The sequence below is a fragment of the Arvicola amphibius genome, chromosome 10 (assembly GCF_903992535.2).
Source record: "Arvicola amphibius chromosome 10, mArvAmp1.2, whole genome shotgun sequence".
Lineage (NCBI taxonomy): Eukaryota > Metazoa > Chordata > Mammalia > Rodentia > Cricetidae > Arvicola > Arvicola amphibius.
Genome location: NC_052056.1, coordinates 6,693,927 through 6,720,616, shown reverse-complemented (window position 1 = coordinate 6,720,616; position 26,690 = coordinate 6,693,927). Strand labels below are relative to the sequence as shown.

The following is a 26,690-nucleotide window of genomic DNA, read 5'->3' as shown; positions in this document are numbered from 1 at the left end:
TTCTCTAGAGACATGGGATCAGCTACTTTCCACGGAGGCCAGTCCTTAGGGAAAAAAAGCCATTAACTTCCTCACTTTCTGTGCTTACGGTACCGAGGACCAAGCCGAGCACGTCGGCTTCTCAGATTATAAACCCAGACTGAGTTTAGTTAGCTCATCTTGTCTCTGCTGTAACTCCACACACCCACAGCATGTCCTTTACATCTTCCCACGGCCCCTCACAGCGCAGGAGCTCAGCTGTGCTGGGAAGTCTCCAGAGCTAGTCTTGCCCAGGGGCACACTTCCTGTGGGGACAGCCTCAGCAACGCTGTTTTTGGGAGGCTTTGATGCACCTGGGTGGAGGTTTCTTACTAGTCAGAGGGGACAGCACGACGGTGAGTGGTAAAGGCCTGGGGTGCCCTACCTGCACCACAGATGGTGCAGGGTCCCCTGTTGCTCTGAGCTGCACCCTCAGCCTTATACTCTTTAGGTTACAGTTTAATGATCTTCTGCTGTTAGGAAGCCTTTGTTGTTGTTTGGATTTAAAGCAGAGGCTGGAGAGATGGTTCAGTGGTTAAGAGCACTGGCTGCCCTTTCAGAGGTTCTGAGTTTGAATCACCAACAACCACATGGTGGCTCACAACCATCTCAGAGGGATCTGATGCCCTCTTCTGGAATAAAGGCATACATGCAGATAGAGCACTCATAAAAATAAGTATTTTTAAAAACTGAAATTTAAGCATAAAGGAGTGTTTTAACCCTGTCTCTAGGTACCCTAGGTACCTTAAGACTCCAGCTGTGCAGAGCGGACTCTGGTTGCTGCACACAAGCTGCTCAGCAGTTCAAGGATGGCTGCTGCCTTTGGGCTGGGTGTGACCACTGCTTGTTCAGGAAGCTCTAGGAGCAGAAAAACTGGCAGGCACTAAGCTGGGTGGTTTCTTGTGTACGTCCTAGACCCTACCACTTCTGGATGTCTTAAAAAAGGCTAAAAAAAAAAAGTTTTTGTTTTTAATGAATCTGTTTATTAAAAAATGGTAACAGGTAAGAGTTAAAGTCTTTTTGATAGCAGCTATTTTAGTTTGGGACAAGACCGCAATGAACAGACGAAAAGGCCTGAATCAGGCGGTGTCACTGCTCCCTGGCCCAGTGGACCTTGCCGTCTTCTCCAGGCCGCACGGCCCCGCTGGCCACCAGCTGGAGGGCTGCTGGAAAGATTTTATGCTCTGCTACTTTGACTCGCTCAGACAAAGTGGCAACAGTGTCACCCCTCTTCACAGGGACAGCTTCTTGTAGGATGATCTGTCCGGCATCTACATCTTCCTGGAGAAGGAAGCAGACATTTTCAAACCTTGCATCCAGACAGCAGAGGCAAAAGTAGGAAAAGGCATACTCACGGCCACAAAGTGTACGGTACACCCAGTAATCGTGACTCCAGCTTCCAGGACTTGCTCATGAGCATTTGAACCCTTGAAAGAAGGGAGCAAGGATGGGTGGATGTTGAGCATTTTACCTAGAAAGCAAAAAACAGTGGTCAGAAATTTTAGCTCTTGTTTATTCTAAAGTTAAAGGAACAAGTGCTCAACTATATTTACCTTAGAGAATCAACTGGGGGAGAGGCCCAGATGTGTACAGAAGAATGACAGTAGGATGTGGTCAGAGCTTTAAAGGGAGAAGGGGTAAAGGTGGCTGCCACCAGGCTTGATGACCTGAGCTCAATCCCCAGGACCTACGGAGTAGCAGGAGAGCACCTAGTCCTACACAGTCCTCCACCTACCACAGCATGATGAGATCACCCTACCACCCCATGCACACATAGTAAATAAAGGTACGACAGACTGTAAACGCCTTCCTTGCCATCTTCAGTCTGCGTGTTATATAGGAGAGCATGAACCTTTATTGTCCTCTCTGTGGTACAAGGCCTGAAACCAGGGCCTTCCTTGTACATGCCAGATAGAGAAGTGCTTTACCAGGGAACCAAACTCCCAGCTACTGGTTTGTGTTTAGTTTGCAATTAACGTCTGTACATCATGAATGGTGCCTGAAGAGGCCCGAAGAGGGTGTTGGGTCCCCTGGAAGTGGTGGTACAGATGGCTGTGAGCTGTCACGGGGCTGGGAACTGTATCCAAGTCCTCTGCAAGAGTGACAAGTGCTCTCAACCACTGAGAATTTCTCCATTCACCACTAGCTCTTGGTATTTAGGGACAGGGCCTTAAATGCATTACATCAAGGCTGATCTCCGCCCAGCTTTCTTCATCTGGGATACACAGGGTTTTTTTTTTTTTTTTTCTCCTTTCTCTTCTCTTCCTTCACTTTGCTTTTGAGAATTGGGTCCTATAGGACCAGGCTGGCCTTGAACTTGCAGTCCTCCCACTCAGTCTCAGAACACTCAGGTTGCAGGGATGGACTGAGCATCACTTTCTCTTGTCTCTAAACAAGGAAAAGGTCTTCCCGATACTCCTCTCACAGTGAAGTGGGTCTCTGCAGTATCGGGAGTGATTAGTGACAGCAGCCCAACAGCTGAGTGAACTGGGCATCTCTCAATCACAGCAGAGGGAGCTAATAAGCCCACGTTAAAGGGTAAAGTCTTTCATTATGAGGGCAGTTTTGGAAAGCTGATTACTCTGGAGTCCATTTACTGCCCAATGACTCCTGCTTACCATCCCATTTTCTGACAAAAGGGCCAGAGAGAATCCTCATGAATCCGGCAAGACAGACCACGTCTACAGAGAACTCTTCCAGAACGTGGTCAACAGCATTGTCAAATTCAACACGATTCTTATATAATTTATGATTAATCACCTGTAACAGGAAAAGAGAAGTAATTTTTTTCAGTGAATTAACAAGTTTAAATACAACCTTTACAGAGACTACAAGGCAGTGGTGAAGATGGACCCACGGGAGGGCTGGCTGAGGAACAGGCAGGATGGACAAGAGCAAACCCAGCACCCACCCCAAACGGGAAGTTCCAGGATTACACAACCACACACACACTGGAAGCAGAGTATGCACTTCAGCTGAGTGTGCAGTGGCTGCTGGTGTGGCTCCAGGTGGAACAGCCCGCACCACACAGCAAACTACCCAACAGCCAGATGCAGCCCGCAGGAGCGCAGGCGGTTCTCCGTGGCGACTCACTCTGGTGGGAATGCCAGCCTGTTCTGCTTTGTCTAAGCCAGCGACCCCAGCTTTGTTGGAGATGACAACAACAATGTGTGAGGAGCTCTCTGGATCCCGAGTGCTGTCTATGAGAGCCTGGAGATTCGACCCTGAAAACCAGGAACAGATGAGCACATGCCTGGAAGCTTGGCCTCCTCACAATGCCCTCACTTTGCTTTGTCATAAATGTGGACCTAAATTACAGTCAACTGAAAGGATCCTGCAAAGCAGCCACGGCACTGGACTAGGATCTAAAGAAACACTCCGGGGCCTTCAACAGCACAGTTTATCCGTATGTTCAAGGGTGGGAGGGGTCACTACTCAACACTGCACTAGAATGGCTGAGGCCAGGCCAGCTGGGCTACTGGGTGAGTTCCAAAAGCAAACAGAGTTACGCTACAGCCATCTGATAGAGTCCAATGCTCTCATACCCAGGGCTCTTACTTTAGATTAAAAACAACTTTGGAATACTGCATTTTATTCTGAAAGACATACAGGAACTAAAATACCAGGTTAAAAATATTTACTACTTCTCACCTTTAAGAACATACACAAGGTGAACACCGTAATTACTATTTTAACTTTTAAGTTTTCTCACCCATCAAGATATGGTACACAAGAGGGGAACTCTTCCTTCTTCCATTTTCCCTTGCTTTCTTCAAGACAAGGTTTCTCTGTGCAACAACAGCCCAGAGTGAGATCCTGGAGCTCACTCTGTAGACAGGCTGGCTTTGAACTCAGAGATCCGTCTGCCTCTACCTCCTGAGCGCTGGGATTAAAGGTGTGTGCTAACACAGCTTGGCTCATGTTTTAAGATTATTAAAAAAATTAAAATTTTAATTAAATTTAATTAAAAATTAAAAAAATTGTATACGAGTGTTTTGTCTGCATATTATGTATGTGTACCAAGTGTGTGCCTGGTACCCAGCTCAGAAGAGGGTGTCAGATGCCCAGGAGTCAGAGCTAGGGATGTTGTAACTATGTCAACTGCTGAACCACCTTTCTAGCATGTTGTTTTTCTTCTTCCTCCCTCTCTCCCTCTCCCTCTCTCTTTTGAGGCAGGGTCTCACTGTGTAGCCTTGGCTGGCCTGGAACTCACCCTACGTAGAGGTTGGAATTAAATTTAGGAATCTGCTTGCCTCTGCCTCCCAAGTGCTAGGAGGCCAGGCTAGCCACCAGTTTGCCCTTTCTGTCTCCTTACTATGTGAGGTGCTCCTCCCCTTGTCTGTGTGGCTGGAGGTCGTGGGGGAGAGTTCTAAGTTCTATGGTATGGAGAAGTCATACTTTACCTGTTCCAGATATTAAGACAGCCACTCTTGCCTTCTTACTTCTCAGGAAGCCATTTGACACCACTGACCCATTTACTTTCATGGTTTCAATCAAATTCTTGATTCTGACACGAGGGGAATCTTCATTTCAATTATAAATATAAAAAGGTAAAAAAATGATGAATAGCAATAATAGAAAAATATCTTAAGAAAACTTTATTATATTTTATTCTGAAAGTAAGACATATAGGAACTAAAATACCAGGTTAAGAACATTTACCATCTCTCACTTTTAAGAACATATTGGAGGTGGCCACATGAGATGACTGTTTCAGCTAAGAGCTGGAGAACACACCAGTGCACTGAAGCATAGCCACAGAAAATGCTTCCTCTCTGTGTTCTCCCCAACCCAACCCACTAGCGAGCCCATTTACCCCCTGGCTTCCTGGGAGACGTGTGACCCAGAAGGCTTTGCAAGACTAAGATGCTTGCTGTTTGGAGAAAGGGATGGCTTTTTACTGCAGTGTAAACCTAAGGGGTTAGTGTTCAGCACTGGGAAACCTGCTTGAAAACGAAACCCACCAGAGAGTAGAAAGGCAAAAGCAAGGTCAACAAGCACCGACCATCATTGTTAGCTATCTCAGTGGATCTCTGTCACCATGTCAAATGCTCACACTTCTGACAGGGTCCCGAAGAACACACAGAACTGGTCAGGGTGTGCAAGCATTGGTGAACACTGCCGAGAGATATCAAAGAGTTCCAGAAGTGGCTGCATCCTGGCTGCAGGGCAGATGAGTCATAATACATCTGATGCTGTGCCAATGGCTAAACCTAAAAGCCAATAAGGCCAGGCGGTGGTGGCACATGCCTTTAATCCCAGCACTTGGGAGGCAGAGGCAGGCGGATCTCTGTGTGATTGAGGCCAGCCTGGTCTACAAGAGCTAGTTCCAGGACAGGCTCCAAAGCTACAGAGAAACCTTGTCTTAAAAAACAATAACAATAACAACAACAACAACAACAACAGGAAACAAAAAAGCCACACGGAGTTATTTATTACCTTTAGGACATGCCACAACACTGCCTATCACCCAGGCTTCCTCCTGGCGCTGCTGAATGTCATGCAAAATCTGGTCTGTATGGTCCTTAGACACCACCAAGGCAGCTCCAACCCCACAGTTGAAAGCTCTGGCCATTTCTTCTTCAGAGAGCTGTCCTTCCTGCTGTAACCACGAAAAGACCTTGGGGATCCTCCAGGTGCCGGCATCTCAAAATAAGCAAGAGTTGCCCGATCAATCTATTGTCCCATACAGAGAGCACAAAAGTGAGTGGTATCCGAACTCTGCTGTTCTGTGAAGAGTAACCAGTCCTCTGAGATGGCTGTCAGTACCAAGACTTACTTTACTGGATATTTAGAATCTCCTGATGGCTTACTACCATAGAGACTGGCACGACACCTTTTGTAAATGTTTAGCTGGGTCTTAGTGATGACAAGCTGTACCCTTAAATACTACTCAGAGGCAGTTCTGCTAGAGGGAGCTTTCTGATATATACCTGGTTCCTTTAATTTCTTCTAAAATATAGGTTCTAAGCTGACTTAGCTCCTCCTTTGTCACAAGCAACACACCACAACTCTCACACCAGCATCAGGTAAAGGCTTATTTACAAACACTGCCACAGAATTCCTCAATAATAAAGTAACATGGACAATTTTTTTAAATGTACAGGTTATAAGATTTGATTTACAAAAACTATACTGAATTACTTAGAATGTCTATAAAGAAAGAGAATGTGGCTTTTGTCAGATTACTGTTATCAACTTGACATCAGCTAGAGTAATCGACGCCTCCATAAGACTTGCTTATCAGCAACTGGTGGGAGGTCTTCCTAGTGACTGGCGTGGGAGGGCCAGATCACGAGTGCCTGCGGTGCCACTGCAGTGGGAAGGTGGTCCTGGGTGAAGAGAGAGCAGGCTGCACTGGACAGTGGTGGTGCCGCCTTTAATCCTAGCCGAGGCAGGCAGGTACCTGTGAGTTCAAGGTCAGCCTGGTCTACAGAGTTAGTTCCAGGACAGGCAGGGTTAAACAGAGAAACCAATAGTTGTCTCAAAACCAAAACAGCGCAGTATTCCCATGTAGAATCACATGTGCATTCACTACCAACAGTACAGGTTTTTTCCTATCACCATTTTCTTTTTCTTTTTTAAGTCAGAAATTTCCTTTGGTTAGCTTACCTAAATCTACTCCAAGCTTCTGAGGAAGGACTCTGGGGATGTTTTCCAGCAGTCCACCTCCAGTAATGTGAGCCAAGGCCTTGACGTGTCCTGACCGTATGACAGGCAACAGTGAACAGCTGTAGATCCTGGTTGGAGTTAGAAGCAAGTCCCCTGGGGATTGGAGAGATAAGACAGAAACTCAGCCCACACATTCGAAACCCGAACACAAACCAATTCTGAAATGGACGAAGACTGTGGCCTTGCATCCTTCCATTTCAGGTAATCGATTTCCCCGGCGGTAGTTGCTCAGACATTTCCAGGCAGGGCAGCAAGAGTCAGTTTACCTAAAGTCTGGTCACCACATCCATAAGGCGCTGGAGAGGAATACTGGAGGGAAGACCTCGCCACAATCTTCCTCACAAGGCTAAACCCATTGCTGTGAAGACCAGATGAGGCTATCCCAACAACAACATCCCCTTCGACAATCCTTTCTAGCTGAGGGAGTTTCTGATCCCTCTCCATAGCGCCAACAGCAAACCCAGCGAGGTCATACTCGCCAGGAGGGTACATGTCGGGCATCTCTGCGGTCTCTCCACCTGGTGAGACAAGGACAAAGGCATCCTGTGATCCTCATAAATCTAAACAGTGACAGAAGCTACACGTACCATCACCAACCAATGTGTAGCTCTATCCCGTACTCGATGTGGGGCTGACATCTAGGGACAGTACTAATGGTGCACAGAGATGAGGGACACCTCTGTAGGCCACATGGTCTTCAGACATCGACTCTGATATGCCAATGCTCAGCTGGACTTAACAACATGTCTACAACAGTGTGATTTCATAAGTGCTTTCAAGATAATATTTTATGTGTATGAACGTTTTGCTTGCATGTATCATGTATATATCTGGTACCCATAGAGGACAGTAGAGGACATTGGATCCCCTTGAACTGGAGTTACAGTGAGCTGCCACGTAGGCTCTCAGAACCAAACCCACATCTCTGGAAGAACAGCAAATGCTCTTAACTTCCTGTCCCCAGCTCCTTAGTTTCACTCCAGCTTAGTTATAATAGTAATAGCACAGAACCGCCCCACTCCAAGTGGTTGCACACCACCTCACCAGCACAGTGCTACATCCACATCACGTGGAAACAGAACACAGGGAGGCAGCAGACTCCAACCTAGACTGTACTGTGGTCAAGGATAGTGGGGCATGTCTTTTAATTCCAGCACTATAAGCTCGAGGCCAGCCTGGTCTATAAAATAGAGGTCTAGGACAGCCAGAGCTGTTATACAGAGAAACCCTGTCTCAAAAAAGGAAAACCAACCAACCAACAGGTAAAAGGCAACTTTTGGCCTTGGGATCTGATTTGTCTACAGATACAGTTGTGCATGTTCTTGCACTGAGACAAGAGTCTTGCTATGTAGCCCAGGCTGGCTCAAACTCTCAGTAATCTTGCTTCAGCTGCCAAGTGCTAGGACTGTAGGCATTGCAGGATTGTGCAACCTTTACCTGCACTAGAAGGATTGGTTAACCCCCCATCTGCATATATGGTTGGTTATAAAACCCAGTTACATTTTATTCTTTATGTCACTTCTGAGGGAAACCATAGTCGGACATACGCAATTCCAGCTGCACATCTCCCCTGTTTTAGGCCCACTTAGGAGGAAAAAGCCCTAAGCCCACCCAGTGAGGCTCTTGAGGAACAGGGAGATGAACAGAGGAGAAAGAAGGTTTCCTAGCAGTTCAGGAGTATGAGATGGGAACAGAGTCTGAGATGAATGCAGGGAGTTTTATCTACATCTCGTTTTCCTGTCTGTTGATGTAAAGTCTCCTTCACTAGCCACAGCAGAAATCACATTTTAGTTCTACACGACCCACAGGCAGTCGAGGGCCCGTGGGCCAAAGGGTCCATACCCAGGAGAGCACAGCCAGCTTGTCTACAGGCTCCAGCAATTCCAGCGATAACCGCTTCAGTCGTAGTGAGGTCAAGTTTTCCACAGGAAAAGTAATCAAGGAAGAAGAGGGGCTCAGCTCCCTGTGCGAGGATGTCGTTTACACACATTGCGACCAGATCTTGACCAATGGTGCCATGCTTATTGCACAGCTGGGCGATCTGCGGGATATAAACAGCCACACGGGGAATAACTTATTGACACTGTTATCTTGTCAATTCACCCAGGATCTGCTCAGAACGCCTCAGGCCAAAGACAAGTTATACAGTGCCTTTTTCTTCTTCCAGCCACTGGAACTCAAACACTATTGTTTAAAATGTGTACCTGAGCTATACGGTTAGAACAAATGGTTGCCAGGGCTCTTTTGAGCACATGTATGTTGTTAGGGAGAAATGGCTATGTGATAAACAGAGAAACCATTTGGCAGGCAAATTCTCCGTTCTCCTTCACAAATCCTGTAATCACAAGTGTCCGATTACCTTCAGTTTAGTCCCAACACCATCTGTTCCAGACGCCAGGAGAGGATCTTTGAAACCAGCTGCTTTCAAATCAAAAAGACCAGCAAAGCCTCCAAGGTCAACACTGCAGCCTGTTGGACAAGAAACGAGTTACTTGCTGCATTTTAACTGATGAGTTCAATGTGAACATCCAGTTGTTCTCCTGACAATGGCTAGGATATAAACTACATGTTAGTGCTGAGAGCGGGAGAAGAGCCCCATGTGCCCACAGACCCGACCAAGACTTAACGACTTAGAGGACGTCCAACAATAATTTGAAAGACGTCCCTCAGCTAAATGTAAGGCCCAAATCAATTCCCAATACTGCTATTCTATTCACAGAGTACAGGGTCTAATTACCTGGTCTGGAGGTGGCTTTTGCTAAAGGCTGAATTTTCTTAACCAGCATATTTCCGGCTGCAATGTCTACCCCAGATTCCTTGTAAGTCAGGCCCCTAAGGAAATGAAATGAAAACTAATTTCCTCAATGCCAGGAAAATTATTATTGTTTGAGAGGGTCTGTGTTCAGGCTGCCTTGTATCTCACAAATTTGCTTGCCCCTGCCTCTTGAATCCTGCTGGGATTCAAGGCATGCACCACCACACCCAGGAAGGAAAAATATTATCTCCAACAAAACAAAACAAACAATACACGAAAGGGCTAGGGAAATGGCTCAGCACTTGCCATAGAAATGCTGGATGGCTTTGGTTGCCTGCTTGTATTGTGGCCTGGGAAAGTGGGATACAGGGAACCCCCAAACGAGCAGGTTAGTCTAGCCAGACCAGGGAGCCGGGTTTGACTGACAGATGCTCTCTCAAAGAATGAGGTGGAAGAGTCAAGATGATCTTCAGTATCATCAGGCCACCACATGTAGGCACACACCTGCATATGACCACATGGGGGAAAACACACGCACGCACGCACGCGCGCGCGTGCACACACACACACACGAGTTCCTAAAGAAAAAACAGCAGAAGGTATTTCATCTGGTTTTCATATCTAGTAACCTGCTCAGAATGTTTTAAATCAGAGATTGCACCCACCCGCACACGCGGATGGAAGTGTTCTAAGGAGGCGCAGGTAACTGAAATGGCTTCTCCTCCTTCCCAGCTGACCTGGAGTTAACAGATGTGCACAGCCACACCTGCTGTGAACTTTTTTCTCAACTGTATAAAATATGCACCCAATTTACCATCACAGCCATCTTTAAGTGTATTGTTCAACTGAATGGCACAATTTGGCACTGCCATCATTAACAACCCTTGTGCTCACCAGGTAAAACGGGAATTTCTGTGTCCATTACACAAGACCTCTCCATTCCTGGCCCTCACATGCAAACCTCCATCATCCCATACTGTCTCTATGCAGCTCAAATGGTCTCAAACTCCCAATATGGCAGCTTTAGCCTCCCCAGTGCTGACATTATAGACAAAAACCTTGTCTGGCCCCTTCTATTTTTAAACAGTTTTTTTTTTTAACCACATCCATTCTCAGGCTAACTTCAGTTTGAGTAGGAATGAAATGTCAAACAAAGTAAGGAGAAAAGGAATTAGGATTGTTAAAATTTTGTAAAAATATCCCTAACGAAAGTGTTCTTACTGTACCAGGGTATCAGCTATCAGTTTTCTCATTGCTGAGGGCCACAGAAACATGCACAAAACTGTGCCTCGTAGGAATCAAGTTTGTGAATGGCACTGTGAACTTACTAGACTCCCTGCGGTGAAGCTGAGCTGCTAGGGCACTTGAGAGGACTGCTAACCAGCTGAGCACCTGCAGTCCAGGGACACTCTCACACAGGACACGATGCCCTGCAGGTAATGCCTGGCATCATGACATCTCATTCTCTTTACCTTGAAGAACTCAGACTACAGTTAAGGTTTAAGTTGTGGTGCACGCATTTAATCCCAGAACTTGGGAGGCAGAGGCAGGCTGATTTCTGGATTTCGAGGTTAGCCTGGTTTATAGAGCTGGTTCCAGGACAGTCAATAGATACACAGTGAAACCCTGTCTCAAAAAAAAAAACCAAACCAACCAACCAACCAAGATTTAAGTTCCCTGTTAGGCATAGCGGCACAGGCCATTGGATCTCTGTGAATTCTAGGCTAGGCAGGGTGTCATAGTGAGACTTGGTTAAAAAAGACAAAACCAAACCAAACCCCAAAACAAACCACATTTCAGTCTCTTAAGGTAGAGACCTTCCATGAGCCGGCACAGTGTTTAGTGTAATGTATTTAAAGCAGGGTTAAACCTGCCTTTCACTCATGGTGTAGCTTAAGCTCCTAAAACTTATTTTTTTTGAGATGGCTCAGTGGTCAGGAACGTTTGTGGCTCTTCCAGATGAGGACTTGGTTCCCAGCATCCACATGGTGGCTCACAACCATCTCTAAGCCCAGTTCCACGATCTCTGAGGGTACCAGGCACATGTGGTGCACATACATGTAGGCAAAACACTCATACCATACACACACACACACTGAAGAATTAAATAAAAACGTGATACTATGTAATTGTTTTTAAAAAATCAAAACACTCATACCATACACATACATAACCCACTGAAGAACTAAATAACATTGTGATATTATGTAATTGTTTTTAAAAAATCGAAACACTCACGTGGCAACCAAGTTTATTTATTTTATAAGGAAATACTTGTTAATAAATAAATCAGTAATTAAAAATACATTCAACTAATAGATAAAGGGATAAACCAGGAACTGTGATTCAAGCTCAAGAATGTTTAACTACATAATGACTCAAGGATTCACAGTCTTCGTCATTATAATCTTGACAAATTTTCAAAGATAAGAAATTGCCAAGAAGAGTTTCCTATTTATTCAAGTATTGCTTTGATCAGTTTTTGGGGTCGGGGTGGGGCAGATATGAAAAGCCTTAGTATAGACTGCTCTCAAATTTGAGCCCTCCTTGTCTCAGCCTACAAATAATTAAGATTCAAACCAAATACAAACCAAGATCTAGTCAGCTCCATTGACAGAACACCGAGTGACAGCATAGGCTTACGAGAATTTCTTCTCCAGCCACGTAGGCCAGTTCTGAACCTTGCCCCTTATTTACCTGGGCCGCTGGAGGAAGGCTACAGCACGGAAGCCAATGTCCTTTCTATAAACTGCACCCTCAAACTTTATGGCAGCAAGGCCTTTCCTGGCTTCGTCACGGGCTGACACAAGATTCTCCTGGACGGCCGTTACCGTGAGGACTCTGCCCCCGCTGGTCACCACTCTGCCATCTTTAAGAGCAGTGCCTGCATGGAATACCTGGAGTCCTAAAGCTTGGGCCTCAGGAAACCCTGCAAACAAGCACAGTTACCAAAATGGGTGTTGTTTTTCTGAGATGGTCTTCACTGTATAGACCAGGCTAGCCTCAAACTCAGTGATCCACCTGCCTCCGCTCTGCCTTCAAGTCCCAGGATTAAAGGCATACATCATGCCCTGCAACAAAGACCTTGAAACACTTCATCCTGGGCTGTGGTCCTATTTTAAAAATTCCTGTTTCTGGGGAGTGAGAAAAAGAGAAAAGCCATAGATTCAGTGAGGGAAGGGAGTTGGTAGAGCTCCTTTTTCTTCACAAGAGGTTTAAAAGAGCCGTAGACTCTGTAACATGCGAGATAGCCTCGCTGCCCGCCACACCGCAGTCTCCTATCCCCGTCTCCTCACAGCCCCTGGTGTGGTGAAGTGTCATCCAGATTCCCTGAGGGGTCTGACAACAGCGCCTCCCAGCATACATAACTTGATGCCCGCTGGGCATGTCCAATACTGCTCTACTGGAATCACTATTATACTTCCTAGGGGAAATTTCAGCAGTACAGGGGCTCTTGGTTCAATCTCATTTCTACATTCCTTTTCAAAAGCAAACAATTCTTGACTGAGATTACTGAGATTCTTATTTTTTCTGGGTAGGAGAATAAAGTTCTTGAAGCAAACACACTATGGGTTACTAATAAAGGGCGCACTACAGTGTGCTGGGGGACCATGGAGGCCTTTGACTGTGTGCACAGCTGAGCTGGCACTTCATTTTCATTTATAAACAGACTTACTGCCATCTAAGCAGATACCTTATGGGCGGTGGAGGCAGAGGCAGGAGGGTCTCTGTGTTTGAGGCCAGCCTGGTCTACAGAGCTAGTTGCAGGACAGCTAGGGCGTAACAGAGAAACCCTGTCTTGAAAACCCACAAAACAACAACAACAACAACAAAAAAAACCGGTAACCTTTCAAACTTGAATTCTGCCGCAGAAACCACAATCTGGCATGCTGCTCACTAATGAGCCAAACTGCATCAAGTAGAGCTTGTGCATTTAAAAATCTGACTCCTGCTAACAATGCTGATTCTCACATCTATTACCATCCTGACTCTGGGAAGGTGGAAGTGCAAGGCTGCAAAGAGATTATTCTGGAAACCTGACGAGATTACTCACGTTTCCTGGTGCAGGAAAGGACATCAATGGCAGCTCTTTAGATGCACTAAGTCTCTCAAGGGTCTGATGGCTTCAGGCCCTCAATAGGCAGAGGCACTCATTCCCATGGGAGGAGCTCGCTGTGGTAGCAGGCACCTGTTCCTTTGTAACCCAACCTCCTAATCACTGCTATTCACCTGTTATCTCCAGACCCTTGCTGTAGGCTCCAGGATACCCTTTACTTGCCATGACAACGGTTATGGCAGTGTGGTTTTCTAGCCAAACAGGCAGAGACGCACTCAGCTGGCCATCTAAGGTGGACCGAATCACTTCATAAAGGTCACTTTTAAGAAGTGGGAGGATTACCTGGAAAAACAGAATCAATATGGTAGAAGAGATGAACTTTAATATTTTATTCATTGGGATGCCAACTGTTTCTCAAAAGCAGTTATTTCAAGACTAATAAACTGTGGGAACAAAACAATGCTTTTCTTCTAAAAACTAGTAACTTATTACTATTACTACTATTATTACTACCCAAGACAGTTTCTCTCTGTAGCCCAGGCCATCCTTGAACTCAGAGATCCGTCTGCCTCCTAAGAACTGGGATTAAAGACATGCATCATACCAGGCAATATTCTATTCACTGTTACCCACTTGGCATTCTGGATCACCAAAACGGCAATTAAACTCCAAAACTTTTGGGCCATCTTTGGTCAGCATTATACCAGCATAGAGAATTCCTTCATTGGGAGAGAGAGAGAAGAATCTGTAATGATGTAGTGACAACAGTGGATTATAACTATAAAACCTAGATTATCAACTGTTTTTTGAGACGAAGCCTCATGTATCTCAGGTTGAACTTGAACCAATTTTGTAGTTGAGGATGGTCCTGAACTTCCGATCCTCCTGCCTCCACATCCCAGCTGCTGGAATTACAAGTGTGCCCCACCACACCCAAGTGTGTAATCCTAGAGGACAGAACCCAAGGCTTCACGCATACTAGGCAGGCATTCCACCAACAAGCTACATCCCCAGCCCTAGACTATAACCTCCTAATACTAAACGTTTGAATACGACTACAGCTGTGGAAAAAGAGAGGACAAGTTCCAGCCACAGGAGAACGTTACTTCAATGATTCAAGCCAGCCAGCTTACCTGTGTAAGGCACACCCTCCTGCTGCATGCCGTCTACTGTTCTCTGAAGAATAGTGTCTTTAATTTTTAGTAGCAAATCTTTAGGAACCTGGGGAACACACAGAAACACTTAAATGTAATTAACAAAAATCATTTTAGGCTGGGTGTGGAGGTGTACGCCATTAATCCCAACACCTGGGAGGCAAAGGCAGGTAGATTGTGAGTTTGAGACCAGCCATAGTGGTCTTTATCTTTACAGAACAGGAAAGAACTCTAGGAGATAAAATATTTCAGACCCAAGAACACATTTGTTGCAAATGTTTGTGCCTGACTACTTTCATTTCTCCTTAATTCTTCACCAAACACATCAAAATAATAATGCCCTGAGCCCGGCAAATGATGTCAAGTACAGGCCTGCTCACTTCCTGTCAGTAAATCAGTGGCAGTCAGTGTTTTACCTCAGCAGGGCTTAAAAACATGTACCTCCCAATACCTCAAAGTTTCCTAGGCTATAATGCTAAGTAAGGACTTCTCTCCTCGTGCTCCTTACTTTAGCCTTCTAGTATATTCTATGCTCATGCTCTTTACTGGATCCTTCTAGTATATTATTTTCCAAGCAAATTTTTAACCCTACATAGTCATGCATAGAAGCTTGTAAGTTTATTGTAGAAATTAAGCTTATAATTATCTCAAAAATCACTGTTAATGAAACTTATTAAAAAGATGCTTTGCTTTTTCTCGAGACAGGGTCTCACCACATAGCCCAGGCTGTCCTAGAACAAATAAAAATGATTTCTACAGAGCTAATCCACTCTACTTCAACGATGGAGTTTTCTTTTCTTAGATTCTCCTGCCTCTGCCTCCCAAGCACTGGGATTAAAGGCGTGCAGCACTACATCTGGCCAATGCAGGTTTTGTCACACAAAATCACCCAGAGTTTGGAACAGCGCCTGTCAGTTTCATGCACAGAGACTGCAATTTTGGCCTGTCCTAGATCTCAATTTGTTACACATACCTATCTGTTTTATGTGCTGGGCCCTGGATCCAGAGAGGAAGAGAATAATTCTAGGTCTCAGGGATTAAATACAGGGGCACACAAGCTGGGAGAGGATATAGTCAGACCTCATTGTAGTTCCTATTTCTTAGACTGGCTGTTAGCTCCTCAAAGGTTTTCAGAAGTGCTTATTAGAGACCCGAAGAGGTGACTTTTCACTTGGAAGACATCCAGACTGCTCATTAGTGATGGTCTAAAGTACCTGAGGTGTTGGGCAATAGGCTCCCATTCCCCCTGTATTGGGGCCCTCATCTCCATCCAGCAATCGCTTATGGTCCTGGGCTGGAGGCATTGGGGCCACTGTCTTCCCATCAGTGAAACACAGACACTGTGGAGAAAGTAGATTACTTAGGTTAAATGTTAAAAGTCAAACAGGACTCAGGAAAAGCTCTCATTTCTGAAGAAAACTTGAATAATAATTCCTCATTACATGGCAGGAACCAGATCTTGGATATTCAGCTGGTATAGGAGCTGTCATTTATAGCAACCTAGGGAGAATCCGGGTTTCTACCCTGGGCAAAGACCAACCGTTCTATTGCTGAGACTGCCAGGTACTCACACTTTATACAAGGCAATGCTATTTTAGCACTTCCTGTGTAATAGGCTGTATGTGAAACCTGAGTGTATAGAAGCTCCACAGTATAAGTCCAAGCATTCTAACTAATGTCTAGGGCAGTGGTTCTCAACAAGTGAACCCAGGGATGATGGGATGAGGGAGCGAAAGGCCCTTCCACAGGATCTCCTAAGACCATTGCAAAATACAAATATTTACATTATGACTCATAAAAGAAGCAAAATTACAGTTATGAAGTAGTAATGAAAATAACTTTATGGCTGGGGTTCACCATAACATGAGGAACTGTATTAAAGGGTCACAGCGTGTGGAAGGTTGAGAGCCACTGGTCTGAGTGATGATTAAGATAGAACACATTTCCGCATCTGAATCCTAAGCGAGTACAAATTCTTTTAAAATCGCTCCTGTTCTCAGATGATGCTAACAGAGGAAGTGGAGTCTGCTTTGGGGCATGTTAAAGACAAGGAGACGGCTGTACGTACAGACACTTCTTCCCCGTCCAGGAACTCTTCCACAACCACCGTTTCTCCAGCTGCTCCAAAAGACTTTTCCTAATTGTAGTTGAAAGAAAAGGCTTTATAAATCTTAAAGCTTTTGACATTTACCCGATTACTTGTATAGAACTGCCCTATTTGAGACAGGAAATACACGAGCACTGTAACTTCTTTCTGAAGACTTAATGTATGAATTGTTCTAGTCTTTGATGTGCTAGCTAGCAGGTAGAACTCACATTCCCGAAACTTTCATAATCACTATTTACTCTTTATTCCTGGTTATAACCATGTATGGTTTGGTTTACAAAAATTATACAAAACCATGTATGTGAAAATAGATTTTTCTAAGAGGTTAAGTCATAATCATTGATATGGATTATGAAAGAGACACTGTATTCATGCACTGCGCTACTTTTGTTAGAACTTGGGACACGTAGGACAAATGCCCTCTTGTTATGGATGCGCGGAGACTTTCCATCATTCTGTAGCAGACACTAGGATGTTAGAACTTACTTCAAAAGAATGAACCAGGAATTGGCATAGCTCTGCACTAGCCATTTTCTAGAAACGGATAACACACAGTACAATGAAAACCAACTTTCCAGTGTGTTGGGACAGTGGGACCCCACTTTGTGAACTTACAACACTTATTTACACGAAGAGCGAACCCTTCAGAAGCACCACCTACCTGCATGATCTCACGTACAGCTTTGCAGGCCTCCTCTTTGTTCTTTGCAACAATCACCCCTTTCCCAGCTGCAAGGCCACTGGCCTTCACAACCAAAGCAGGAAAGTTTGCGCTGTAAAGATAGGGCAGTTTTTAATCATTCAATAAAACCCCCACAATGCAAACATTTAAATATTTTTGTGATTTGTAATAGTATGTTTCAGCAAAATTGAAAGGTATACAGAAAAAAATATTACCCCAGTATCATTTAATGTCTTTCTTGCCAAGTTATATATCCCTTTATAACTGTGATCGTACAGCATTTTTTGATCATACAATTTCGCTTTTGTCACATATAGTGAGGTCAAATAAGCAATAATCTTTAAAAAAGCAAGCAGATTTACAGAGCAGATATGAAATAATCTGTAAGATATGCATCTGAGAGTCTCACTTAAGTAAAAGATACTGCCATTTGAGACTAACACAGGCAGATACCCCAGAATGTTTCCAGAAATACACAAAACAATGAAGTAAGATTGGAGATCTGGAAGGAGGGTTAACCAAGTAAGTAACAGAGCTGTCACTCACCCAAGGCATCTGGCTACTAGGATAATAATAATATTCAGTGTTTAATAAACCCTGTGGGATGAAGAATGAGCAAAGAATGAACTTGGGCCAGCAAGGTGGCTGACCTGAGTTTGATTCCAAGAACCCATATGGTGGAGAGAACTGATTTGTACAAGTTGTCTTCTGATTCTGTGTATGTGTCAAGTCGGACACACACAATAAATGAGAGGTTAAACGTTTTCCACATGTAGAAGAGAAAATACCCAGGTTCGATTCCCAGCACCTACATGGCAGCTCAGAATTGTCTGTAACTCCAGTCCCAGGGGATCTAAGCCCTCTTCTAAGTTTTTTTTTGGACACCAGACCATTCGTGAAGGTGAAACACCCATATACATAAAATAACAAATAAATCTAAAAAACCATTTAGAAATTCAGTAACTCTGCTGGGTATGGTGTCTCACACCTGTTATCCCAGCACTTGGGAAGCTGAAGCAGGAATCAGTTTAAGATCTTATTGCTGTAATAACGTATCATTGCTTGTCAGTTGCAGGGCAGTATGTATCAAGACAGCAGCAAATAATCTACAAGATTATTTAAGGGAAGCATGTACAGAATCCTAGGCTTTGGTTTCCTTTCGGCTTGAGACTGGAACTGATCCTTCAGCGCCTGTTTCCCAAGTGCTAGAGAACCCCATCTTATTGTGGTGTTGAAAAAAGAAGCTATTTTTTATTGAGCGTTATCATTTCCATAACAGATTCAATGTAAAAGCCTAAGAACTAACTTTGTGTTTTCTTTTTATCTTTTTCTCTTTTACTAAACCCTATAGTCCTGGCTTGCCTCAAACTCAGAGATTTGCCCGCCTCTGCCTCCTGTGTAGTGGGATTAAAGGTGGGTGTCACCACTGCCTAGCAGACAGAGGCAGGTAGAACTCTGTGAGTTTGAGGCCAGCCTGGTCTACAGAGCAAGTGCTAGGACAGCCATGGCTACACAGTGAAAAAAACCACTACCACCACCAAAAACCCAACCTAAACAAACAAAACCAAACCAAACAAGAAAAGTACCTGTCCTTCAAAGGCTGCCCTTCCACCCACCTCATAATAAAGCTGCAGGCATCTTCAGGTTTGGTGAATGCTCTCCACCGTGCAGTTGGGATTCCATGCCGGTCCATAAATTCTTTGGCAAACTTTTTACTGGACTCTAACTGAGCTGCTTGTGCTGTGGGGCCAAAGCATCGTACTCCTGCACAGGTCAGGTCCCCAACAATCCCTACAGAAGCAAACAAATCCAGGTGATTCACGGTCTGTCTAGGGATTTATACTGAATATGAATTATGATTAAATTAAATCTATAGTCAAGGAGCAGGCGAACTAGTAGTTATAATAGCTTAAGATTTTCATGCCGTCTTTATTTTCTAGCAGAATATCACTAAGATTGAGTCTAGGCATGCAAAAAGTGCAGTGCAATGTGGCATCAGAGCCCCAGCTAACAAAGAGGATAAGGTAGTAGCCCACAAACAGCAGATCAACTTGATTACTATAACTAGACCTCATTTCAAAAAACAAAACATCCAGACAAACAAAAAAGACCTAGCAAAAAGTGAATTGTTCTATGTGAATATCTGGATTTGTCCTATTGAATATAGATTACTAAAGACACCAGGATAGAGTAGAAGAAATACAGGATTTGATCCCTATTTCATTTTATTATTGAAGGCTGGGGGTAAAACCAAAACCTGGAACCCACCAACTTTCAGGGGCTGAAAGATCCTCCTCTATTGTGCTATTACGAATCCCTACCCACACCTTGATCCAATGCTCTCTGAACTTCTAATAGCAGTGAGCATGTTGTAACCCTGAGACATGAACTTTACCTGCAGCCAGAGGGGCCTCTGGTCCAACCACCACAAACTCAATCTTTTCATCTTTGCAGAACTGAGCAAGGACAGCGTGATCATCAACTGAGACAGCTGTGAACAGAAAACATAAACCCACACGTGCAGAAATATCTTCAGCTAACCAAATAAAACAAGCACCATTCTTTTTTTTTTTTTTTTTTTAAAGATTTATTTATTAAGCAAACAATGTGCTGCTGGCAAGGAAGGCACCAGGTCTCATTACAGATGGTTGTGAGCCACCATGTGGTTGCTGGGAATTGAACTCAGGACCTCTGGAAGAGCAGCTAGTGCTCTTATCCTCTGAGCCAGCTCTCCAGCTCCCAAAAAGTACCATTCTTAGTAAAGAAATTAAAAACTAAAATTATTGGTTTTGCTTTTGTGGGTACAGTGAGTAATTTTCACCATGAGATATTACAAAAATGCATTAGGTTAAACAAAGTTCAGTAGCCTACCATCACTGCAACCAGTTCAGTGACTCCTCCACACCAACAATGTGACTGTTCTTGTCACCAGTGTTGATTACACAGTAAACAGACAAACCCAGAGAATGTATTCAGGAACTCTTTCAAACGTAACACATAAAATGCCTTAAGCCTACATGGGGCACTTGCTATCTTTTCAGTCACAGTGGTCCATAAGGCTTAAAATACACTATATTTACTACACATAGGTACAATTCATGTTACATTTTAAACAGAAATCTTCCTTATTATAGGCTGTATGTGAGCTATCACTTATTATCAATAAATATTAACCACCACCTCCTATTCTGAAACATAATTACCAGCATTTGAGATCTTTCCAGAACAGGCAGTGCCTGCATTTCCTGGGGCAACCAACACTTGTTTGACATGAAGAGATTGTGCAAGTTTCCAGGCCAGAGTATGTTCCCTTCCTCCACTGCCAATCACAAGAACTCGGGCTGCCATTGCTGTCTGCAAAGCAGGGATTCAGGAGCAAAATAAAACCTGCAGAAAGAAAACCACAGTTGACATTTTAAAATGCATATATTTTAGAAAACACAATTTTTTGATGGAGGATTCTCATTGGCTAATAAACAAACTGCCTGGCTCATTTAATGGGCCAGCCCTTAGGTGGGTGGAGTAGACAGAACAGGAAGAAGGAAGTGAGGTAGATGGCTCAGTCAGATGACACACCTCTCCTAAGTTAGTCAGACTGCCGTGCCTCTCCTCAGGGAGAGAGATGCGATGAAGCCAGCCACCAGGTCAGATGTGCTGAATCTTTCCCGGTAAGACACGACTCGTGGTGTTACACAGATTATTAGATATGGGTTAGTCAAGATGTGAGTAAGAGTGTGAAACTAAGGGCCAGGCAGTGTTTAAAAGAATACAATTGGTGTGTTGTTATTTCGGGGTAAAGCTAGTCGGGTGACCAGGAGCCGAGTGGCTGGAAGCAGCCCGTCTGCTCCTCACTACAAATTTTCTTTTTTGGTGTTGTTTTATTTTGTTATCTTTTCTGTGTGCCAGGGTTTTGCCTGCATGTGTAGCATGAATAATGCAAACCAGAAACATAAATTGGGGTTCAACCAGAAAAGCAATGCAGACAAGCCACTATGAGAAGTCTTACTTCTGCCAAGGCTGGGCTATCACAAATTAAGCCTCTGTCTCCTCCCATTTTATATTTCCTGTATATCTGGGATTAAAGGTGTTTAATCCACCAATGTTTCTGCACTGATCTTATACAGCCCAGAATGGCCTTTGAACTCACAGAGATCCATCTGCCTGGCTTTCCAAATTCTAGGATTAAGGTTGTGTGTCACCATGTACGTATGTCTGTGTATTACAGGTGTGCCTGGTGTCCACACAGGCCAGAAGGAGTTGTTGGATGCCCTCGTACTGGTATTTGGGTGGCCGTGAACCACTATGTGGATGCTGGTAATTGAACCCGTCTTCTGCAAGAGTAGCAAGGCTCTTAACTGCTGAGCCGTGCCGTCAGTCATTCTTTTTGTTTTTGAGAAAGTCACACTATGTTGCTCAAGCTAACCTCAAACTCATGGTAAACCTTTGGTCTAAGACATCTTCCAAGTGTTGGGAATTCAGGCAGGTACTATCACACCTGGCTATAGAAATCATACTTTATAACATTTTAACATAATCATGTTTTCATACAAGTCACATTTTCACCCAGAGGTCCATTATTTAGAAACTGGGATTTATGGCAGGACATGGTGGCTCATACTTACTTCCAGTACTCAGGCGGCAGAGGCAGTCAGATGACTGTTCCTGGCCAGCCAGGGATGCACAGTAAGACCCTGCCTCAGTGAACCAAACAAGAGCTAGAGAGATGGCCCAGGCTGCTCTTCCAGAGGACCTGGGTCCAATTCCTAGCATATACAAGGTGGCTAACAAACATCTGTACTTCCAGACAGTACAGAAGGCGGGACCCGACAGCTTTCACTGGCCTCCTTGGGCACAAGGTACACATGTGGTAAACAAGCATGTAGGTTAAACACCCAACAAAACCAAAACCAAAGCCCTCGAAACTTGGAGGTTAGACTTGGAAAGAAACGACCATAATGAGGCAGACATGCTTATAGTTAGGTTCAGGAAAGAATGGCAATTCAGCTCTTGCTAGGCTGAGCGCCCTCCTGCTTCATGTGCTGTACTTAATACATATTGTGAGGTATTAGTGGAAACAATGAACTAATGTATTTAGAGATGTGCTCCTGGGGAATGACTAGGTTTAGGTAAGGGCACTAGGGTGGAGCACCCATGATTAAATGGAAGAAGGTTTTTAAGATAGTGTTTCACTATGGAGTCCTGGTGACCCACAATTCAGACACATTGCTACTGCTGCCTCTGGAGTGAGTCCGAAGATTTTTTTGCTTTGTTTTTTGTATAAGAGGAACAGAGATCAAACAAATGCAAGCATGCATGCCATGTCTCATGAACCTAAGCTGTTTCCAAATAATGCTGCTATGAACACAGCTGAGCAAATGTCTTTGTGCTATGAGTGTGTATCCTCTAGGTATATGCCCAAGAATGGTATTGCTGGGTCCTGACGGAGATTGATTCCTAATTTTCTAAGAGAAAGTGGGAGGAGAGGAAGGAATGAGAACTGGGATTGGTATGTAAAATGAGAAAAGATTGTTTAAAAAAAAGAACCAAGATAACATTAAAATATCGTATACAACAAAGTACCCAGAAATAGGAAATGCTAATTTGTTATACGACTTTGCTTACCTAAATTGATACCTTAGGTATAAACAATTTATCAAGTCATTGTACAAACAGAAGCAACAATAACAAAGACGGGAAGTGGCGTTTAGCAAAAAAGTTGTTGCTTAGAACCCAGCAGTAGTCACACCTTTAATCCCAGCACTCCGGAGGCAGAGGCAGGTCTATCTCTGGGAGTTCGTGGACAGCCAGGCCACACAGATAATCCCTGTCTCAAAAAAAAAAAAAAAAAAGTCTTGTGTTCAAATTCTAGCACCAAACACGGTGTGTGTGCAAAGAAATTATCAAGGCATTTACCTAAGCAGAAGATGGTTACTGGAAAAAGGAAACTGTTGTTTGTAAATTCTAAATATACTATAGTTTGGGATTGCAAAATTAAAGTAAAATCAAACAGTCTGGTGAGTGGCTCATCAGTTAAGAGAATTTGGCACTCTCGCAAAAGACTGGGGTTTAATCTCCATCACCTACATGGTGACTCACAATCGTCCTAACTCTGGTTCCACAGATGGAACGCCTTCTTCCGGCTTCTTGGGTCACTGCAAGCACGTGGGGCATGGGAAAGACTTATACATGTAAAAGAAGGCTTTTAGTTCAACTCTGTGTCTTAGAAATAGCAGAAGACTATATATATAATATAAATATAGCATACATATCATAATCTGTGAAACAGTACTGCTCTCTACATCAGGAGGGGCTGTTTTGGCGTTAATTAGTAGGCAGCTTATGGTGAAAATAAGAGTCAGGTAAAGAGAGAACAGAAGAACCGGGTAAAATCATTCCCAAAGATTTGTCAGAAAAGTAGAAACCAAACACTATAGCGGTCTAGCTAAACCGTTATTGACAAAGATAAAAACCCATCTGTCTTTAAAAGGCAAAGATACACGGAAACCTGGCCTCATCTCAGAACCAGAAAGCGGGAAATGAGATCAAGGCCGACCTCGCTCCAGGCCGTGCAGACCACATGACTCTTTCCGCTAGCTAACCAGTCTCGATAGCAGCACCACTCGCTGAGGTTAAATCCACAAGCCAAAGCCTAAACGCAGGCCACGCACCGTCTAAAAAACAGAGGGGTTCACGCACCTGCAAGCCCCGCCACGCTGCCGCCGCACGCACCCGCCGGAAGCTGGCCCGGGGAATCCGGCGCGAGCCGGCCTCTGCCCCGCCCCCGGCGGGCTCCGCCGCCCATTGGCCGGCCGTCCTCGGTCTCCGCCCGCGAGGCCATCGCGGGGTTCCTCCCGCCCTAGGGTGCGGTCCGAGCCCGCTGCCCCGCCGGCTTTACCGTCCCCGGTACCACGCTTCTGGCTGACACTTGTCTGGGGGTGCCACGTAAGGTCGCCAGGTCTCCCCCGGGGCCTCCTGCTCTGGGGACGGAGCCCCGGCCGCCTACTCGTGGCTGCTGCTAGCCGGGCGCCGGGGCGGACGGCGGGGCCGGGCTCCGGACGAGCCCCAGGGCGCCCAGCTTAGAACGCAGCTCGCTGACGCCCCGGCCTTTGCTAAACAGTCCGTGAGGCCGGGTCTAGGAGGTAACGAGGTAGCCTGGGCACTGTCCCTAGCCGCTCCCCGTGGGGCCCGGGATGAGGATTCCTTTCTCATGCTCGTCTTCCCGACCAAAGTAAACTTGGCGCTTGCACCAAACGCGTTAAAGCTCCGTGCCGACACCCGCCCCTCCCTTGTTTTTATTGTTTCGGTTCCTTGTCTTTATGGCCTCTAATCTCGGGCATTTACTCGCTACAGGGAGCCTCTCAGGAAAGTCCCCGCGGGCTGAGGGGGACCAACTGCTGAAGCTGGCACGGTCGTCTCGGGAGCGACTTCTCCTGTAATGGCGCCTGCGTCAAACACTAACATGGCGGACTAGTTCGTGCGCGGCGCAAACGTCAGCACCTCTACCCCAGCGGCTCAGAAACAGCGGAGGAGAGCGGGGCCGCGCTCGCTGATTGGCTCGTGGGTGGAGCGTGCCCGGACGGACGCTCCCCTGCCAGCCAATAAGGAAAGGGATAAAAGGAATTGGCCGCTGCGCCTCCTCCAGATGCATGCTGGGAGCCTGGAGGACTAGCGAGGAGGAGTTGAGAGAACGGAGCGGACGCCATGGCGGCCGACATCGAGCAGGTTTTTAGGTCTTTCGTGGTCAGTAAATTCCGGGAAATACAACAGGAGCTTTCCAGGTAAACTCTCCCCCGACTTTTCTGGTCCTCGCAGGCTGTTAGGGCCTCGTCCATCCTCCCGTGGCCTCTTTCCCGGAGACGCCGTCGTTTCTCGGCTCAGGCCCCGCCTGGGCCTGGGATCCATTTTCCGGGCCATCCCCCCGATCTTCCGTTCGTTCCTTTCGGGGAAGATCGCCCCTCCCGCGGTGTTCTCACACGCCATTTCTTTCTTCGAGTTCAGACATCCACCTTTCTCTGGGTTGGACACCCCCTACCCTTGAGCTACTCGGAGGCCCAGTGTTCACCAGGGACGGGCCTAGTTCTTTCCCCAGCTCCTCCTCCGCCGCCGCCTTTCCCCTCCCCCTCCCCGCCTCCGCGCATTTCGCCGGCCGGTGTCTACGGCCGGAAAGGGTCTCTAACGGCCGCTCCTTGGGTAATCTTAAAACTTCTTTATTATTGTACGCTTCAGATCGTTTGGCGACCGGAGTCTATTTATTAGACTATTCGGGCCCCAGTTAGTGCTCTGTGCTTTGGGTCGGATAGCACTCTTTTAAGAGTTGTAAACTAAAACATCTCAGTTCAGTATAAGACACATGAGAAAATACTCGACAAAGTATTGGAGGGGGGCTTTGAAACTAGTGATTGCTCAATTTTATTAAGTAGGATGTGGACTGTGTGAACAGATTTGAAGAACATCGAGCTGTTTTCGTCACTGCTAGTAAACTTAAGAGATTAGCCTTGGTTCCCAAAATTTCAAGTGTAAGAAATTCCCGAAGTTGTTTACTCCGGAAAAGAGTGCGGGTTTTGTTAAATGGCTTTCATTTAGTAGTTTGTTTTGTATAAGATAACCATTTCTTTAAAATACCGTAAGAAAGAATTTTTGAAAACTGAATGTCCCGAGTTAAAAATGTTCCTAGGAATGGTGTAAGTTGAGAACAGGAATATGTGAATTAGAAAATCAACTGATAAGCAGTTGTAAATTATATCCCCAAATTAGCTAGGGTTATTGGTGCATCTAGGGTTATTTTATTGCTAGTATTTTCATTTTTCATGTTGTGATATTTATAATTTTTGTCGTTTTTTTCTCTTGTGGACAGGCTCGAATGTCACTGCTTACAGCCTTGTCATGTCATGTAGTTGAAACTGGCTTCCCACTCATCACCTCCCAAGTGATGGGTGGGATCACAGGCTTGAGCGACGACCACGTGCCTGGATTTTATTTATTTATTTATTTTTGTTTTCTTTTTTTGGGGGGGGGACAGGGTTTCTCTGTGTAGATTGCTGTCCTGGAACTTGCCCTGTAGACCAGGTTGGCCTTGAACTCAGAGATTCACCTGCCTCTGCCTCCTAAGTGCTGGCATTAAAGATGTGTGCCAGCACTGCCTGGCTTTTTTTTTTTTTTTTAACAGGCATAGGCAAGGTTTTTTTGTTGTTGTGGTGGTGTTTTTTTTTTGTTTTTTGTTTTTTTTATGAGTTGAAACATAAACT

The 26,690-nt window shown here is 45.1% G+C and overlaps 2 protein-coding genes across 13 annotated transcripts in view; one reads left to right on the top strand and one right to left on the bottom strand.

Moving 5' to 3' along the window:
- Window positions 1–978: 978 nt before the first annotated feature.
- Gart (phosphoribosylglycinamide formyltransferase, phosphoribosylglycinamide synthetase, phosphoribosylaminoimidazole synthetase) lies at window positions 979–24,860 on the bottom strand. 2 transcript variants are annotated; one of them, XM_038346482.1, is made up of 22 exons: window positions 24,142–24,860; window positions 20,649–20,832; window positions 19,841–19,936; window positions 19,062–19,236; window positions 17,425–17,536; window positions 16,725–16,793; window positions 15,871–15,996; window positions 14,636–14,723; window positions 14,136–14,221; window positions 13,676–13,844; window positions 12,143–12,374; window positions 9,428–9,522; window positions 9,050–9,159; window positions 8,533–8,731; window positions 6,957–7,208; window positions 6,631–6,783; window positions 5,458–5,664; window positions 4,422–4,541; window positions 3,112–3,242; window positions 2,637–2,778; window positions 1,374–1,489; window positions 979–1,299 (listed from the first exon to the last, which is right to left on the bottom strand). In XM_038346482.1, the coding sequence occupies exons 2-22, from the start codon at window positions 20,791–20,793 to the stop codon at window positions 1,108–1,110; spliced, it is 3,015 nt and encodes a 1,004-aa protein (XP_038202410.1). In that variant the 5' UTR covers window positions 20,794–20,832; window positions 24,142–24,860; the 3' UTR covers window positions 979–1,107. The 2 variants fall into 2 exon arrangements, with proteins under 2 accessions (XP_038202410.1, XP_038202411.1); XM_038346483.1 differs by lacking the exons at window positions 19,841–19,936; window positions 20,649–20,832; window positions 24,142–24,860 and adding an exon at window positions 17,992–18,042 and having other exon boundaries at window positions 19,062–19,199.
- Son (SON DNA and RNA binding protein) overlaps window positions 24,287–26,690 on the top strand; it is a 32,566-nt gene continuing 30,162 nt past the window's right edge. For 9 of the 11 annotated variants that reach the window (XR_005287232.1, XR_005287231.1, XM_038346471.1 and 6 more), the window contains exons 1-2: window positions 24,288–24,584; window positions 24,796–25,223. Coding sequence is in view for 9 of the 11 variants with exons in the window: in XM_038346471.1 (XP_038202399.1) it covers window positions 25,147–25,223 (77 nt within the window). In the remaining 2 variants the exon portion in view is untranslated. Of the gene's footprint in view, window positions 24,585–24,795; window positions 25,224–26,690 lie in introns of all 11 variants that reach the window. The other 2 variants (XM_038346476.2, XM_038346479.1) reach the window with 1 other exon arrangement.

Excerpts from the sequence above, each read along its gene's own strand:
- Gart (XM_038346482.1), bottom strand. The coding sequence starts at position 20,793 with ATGGCAGCCCGAGTTCTTGTGATTGGCAGTGGAGGAAGGGAACATACT. Across the intron at positions 9,523-12,142 it reads GCCTTCCTCCAGCGGCCCAG|GGGCCTGACTTACAAGGAAT; the intron begins GTAAATAAGGGG and ends TCATTTCCTTAG. Across the intron at positions 5,665-6,630 it reads GAAGCTTGGAGTAGATTTAG|ATGCCGGCACCTGGAGGATC; the intron begins GTAAGCTAACCA and ends GCTTATTTTGAG.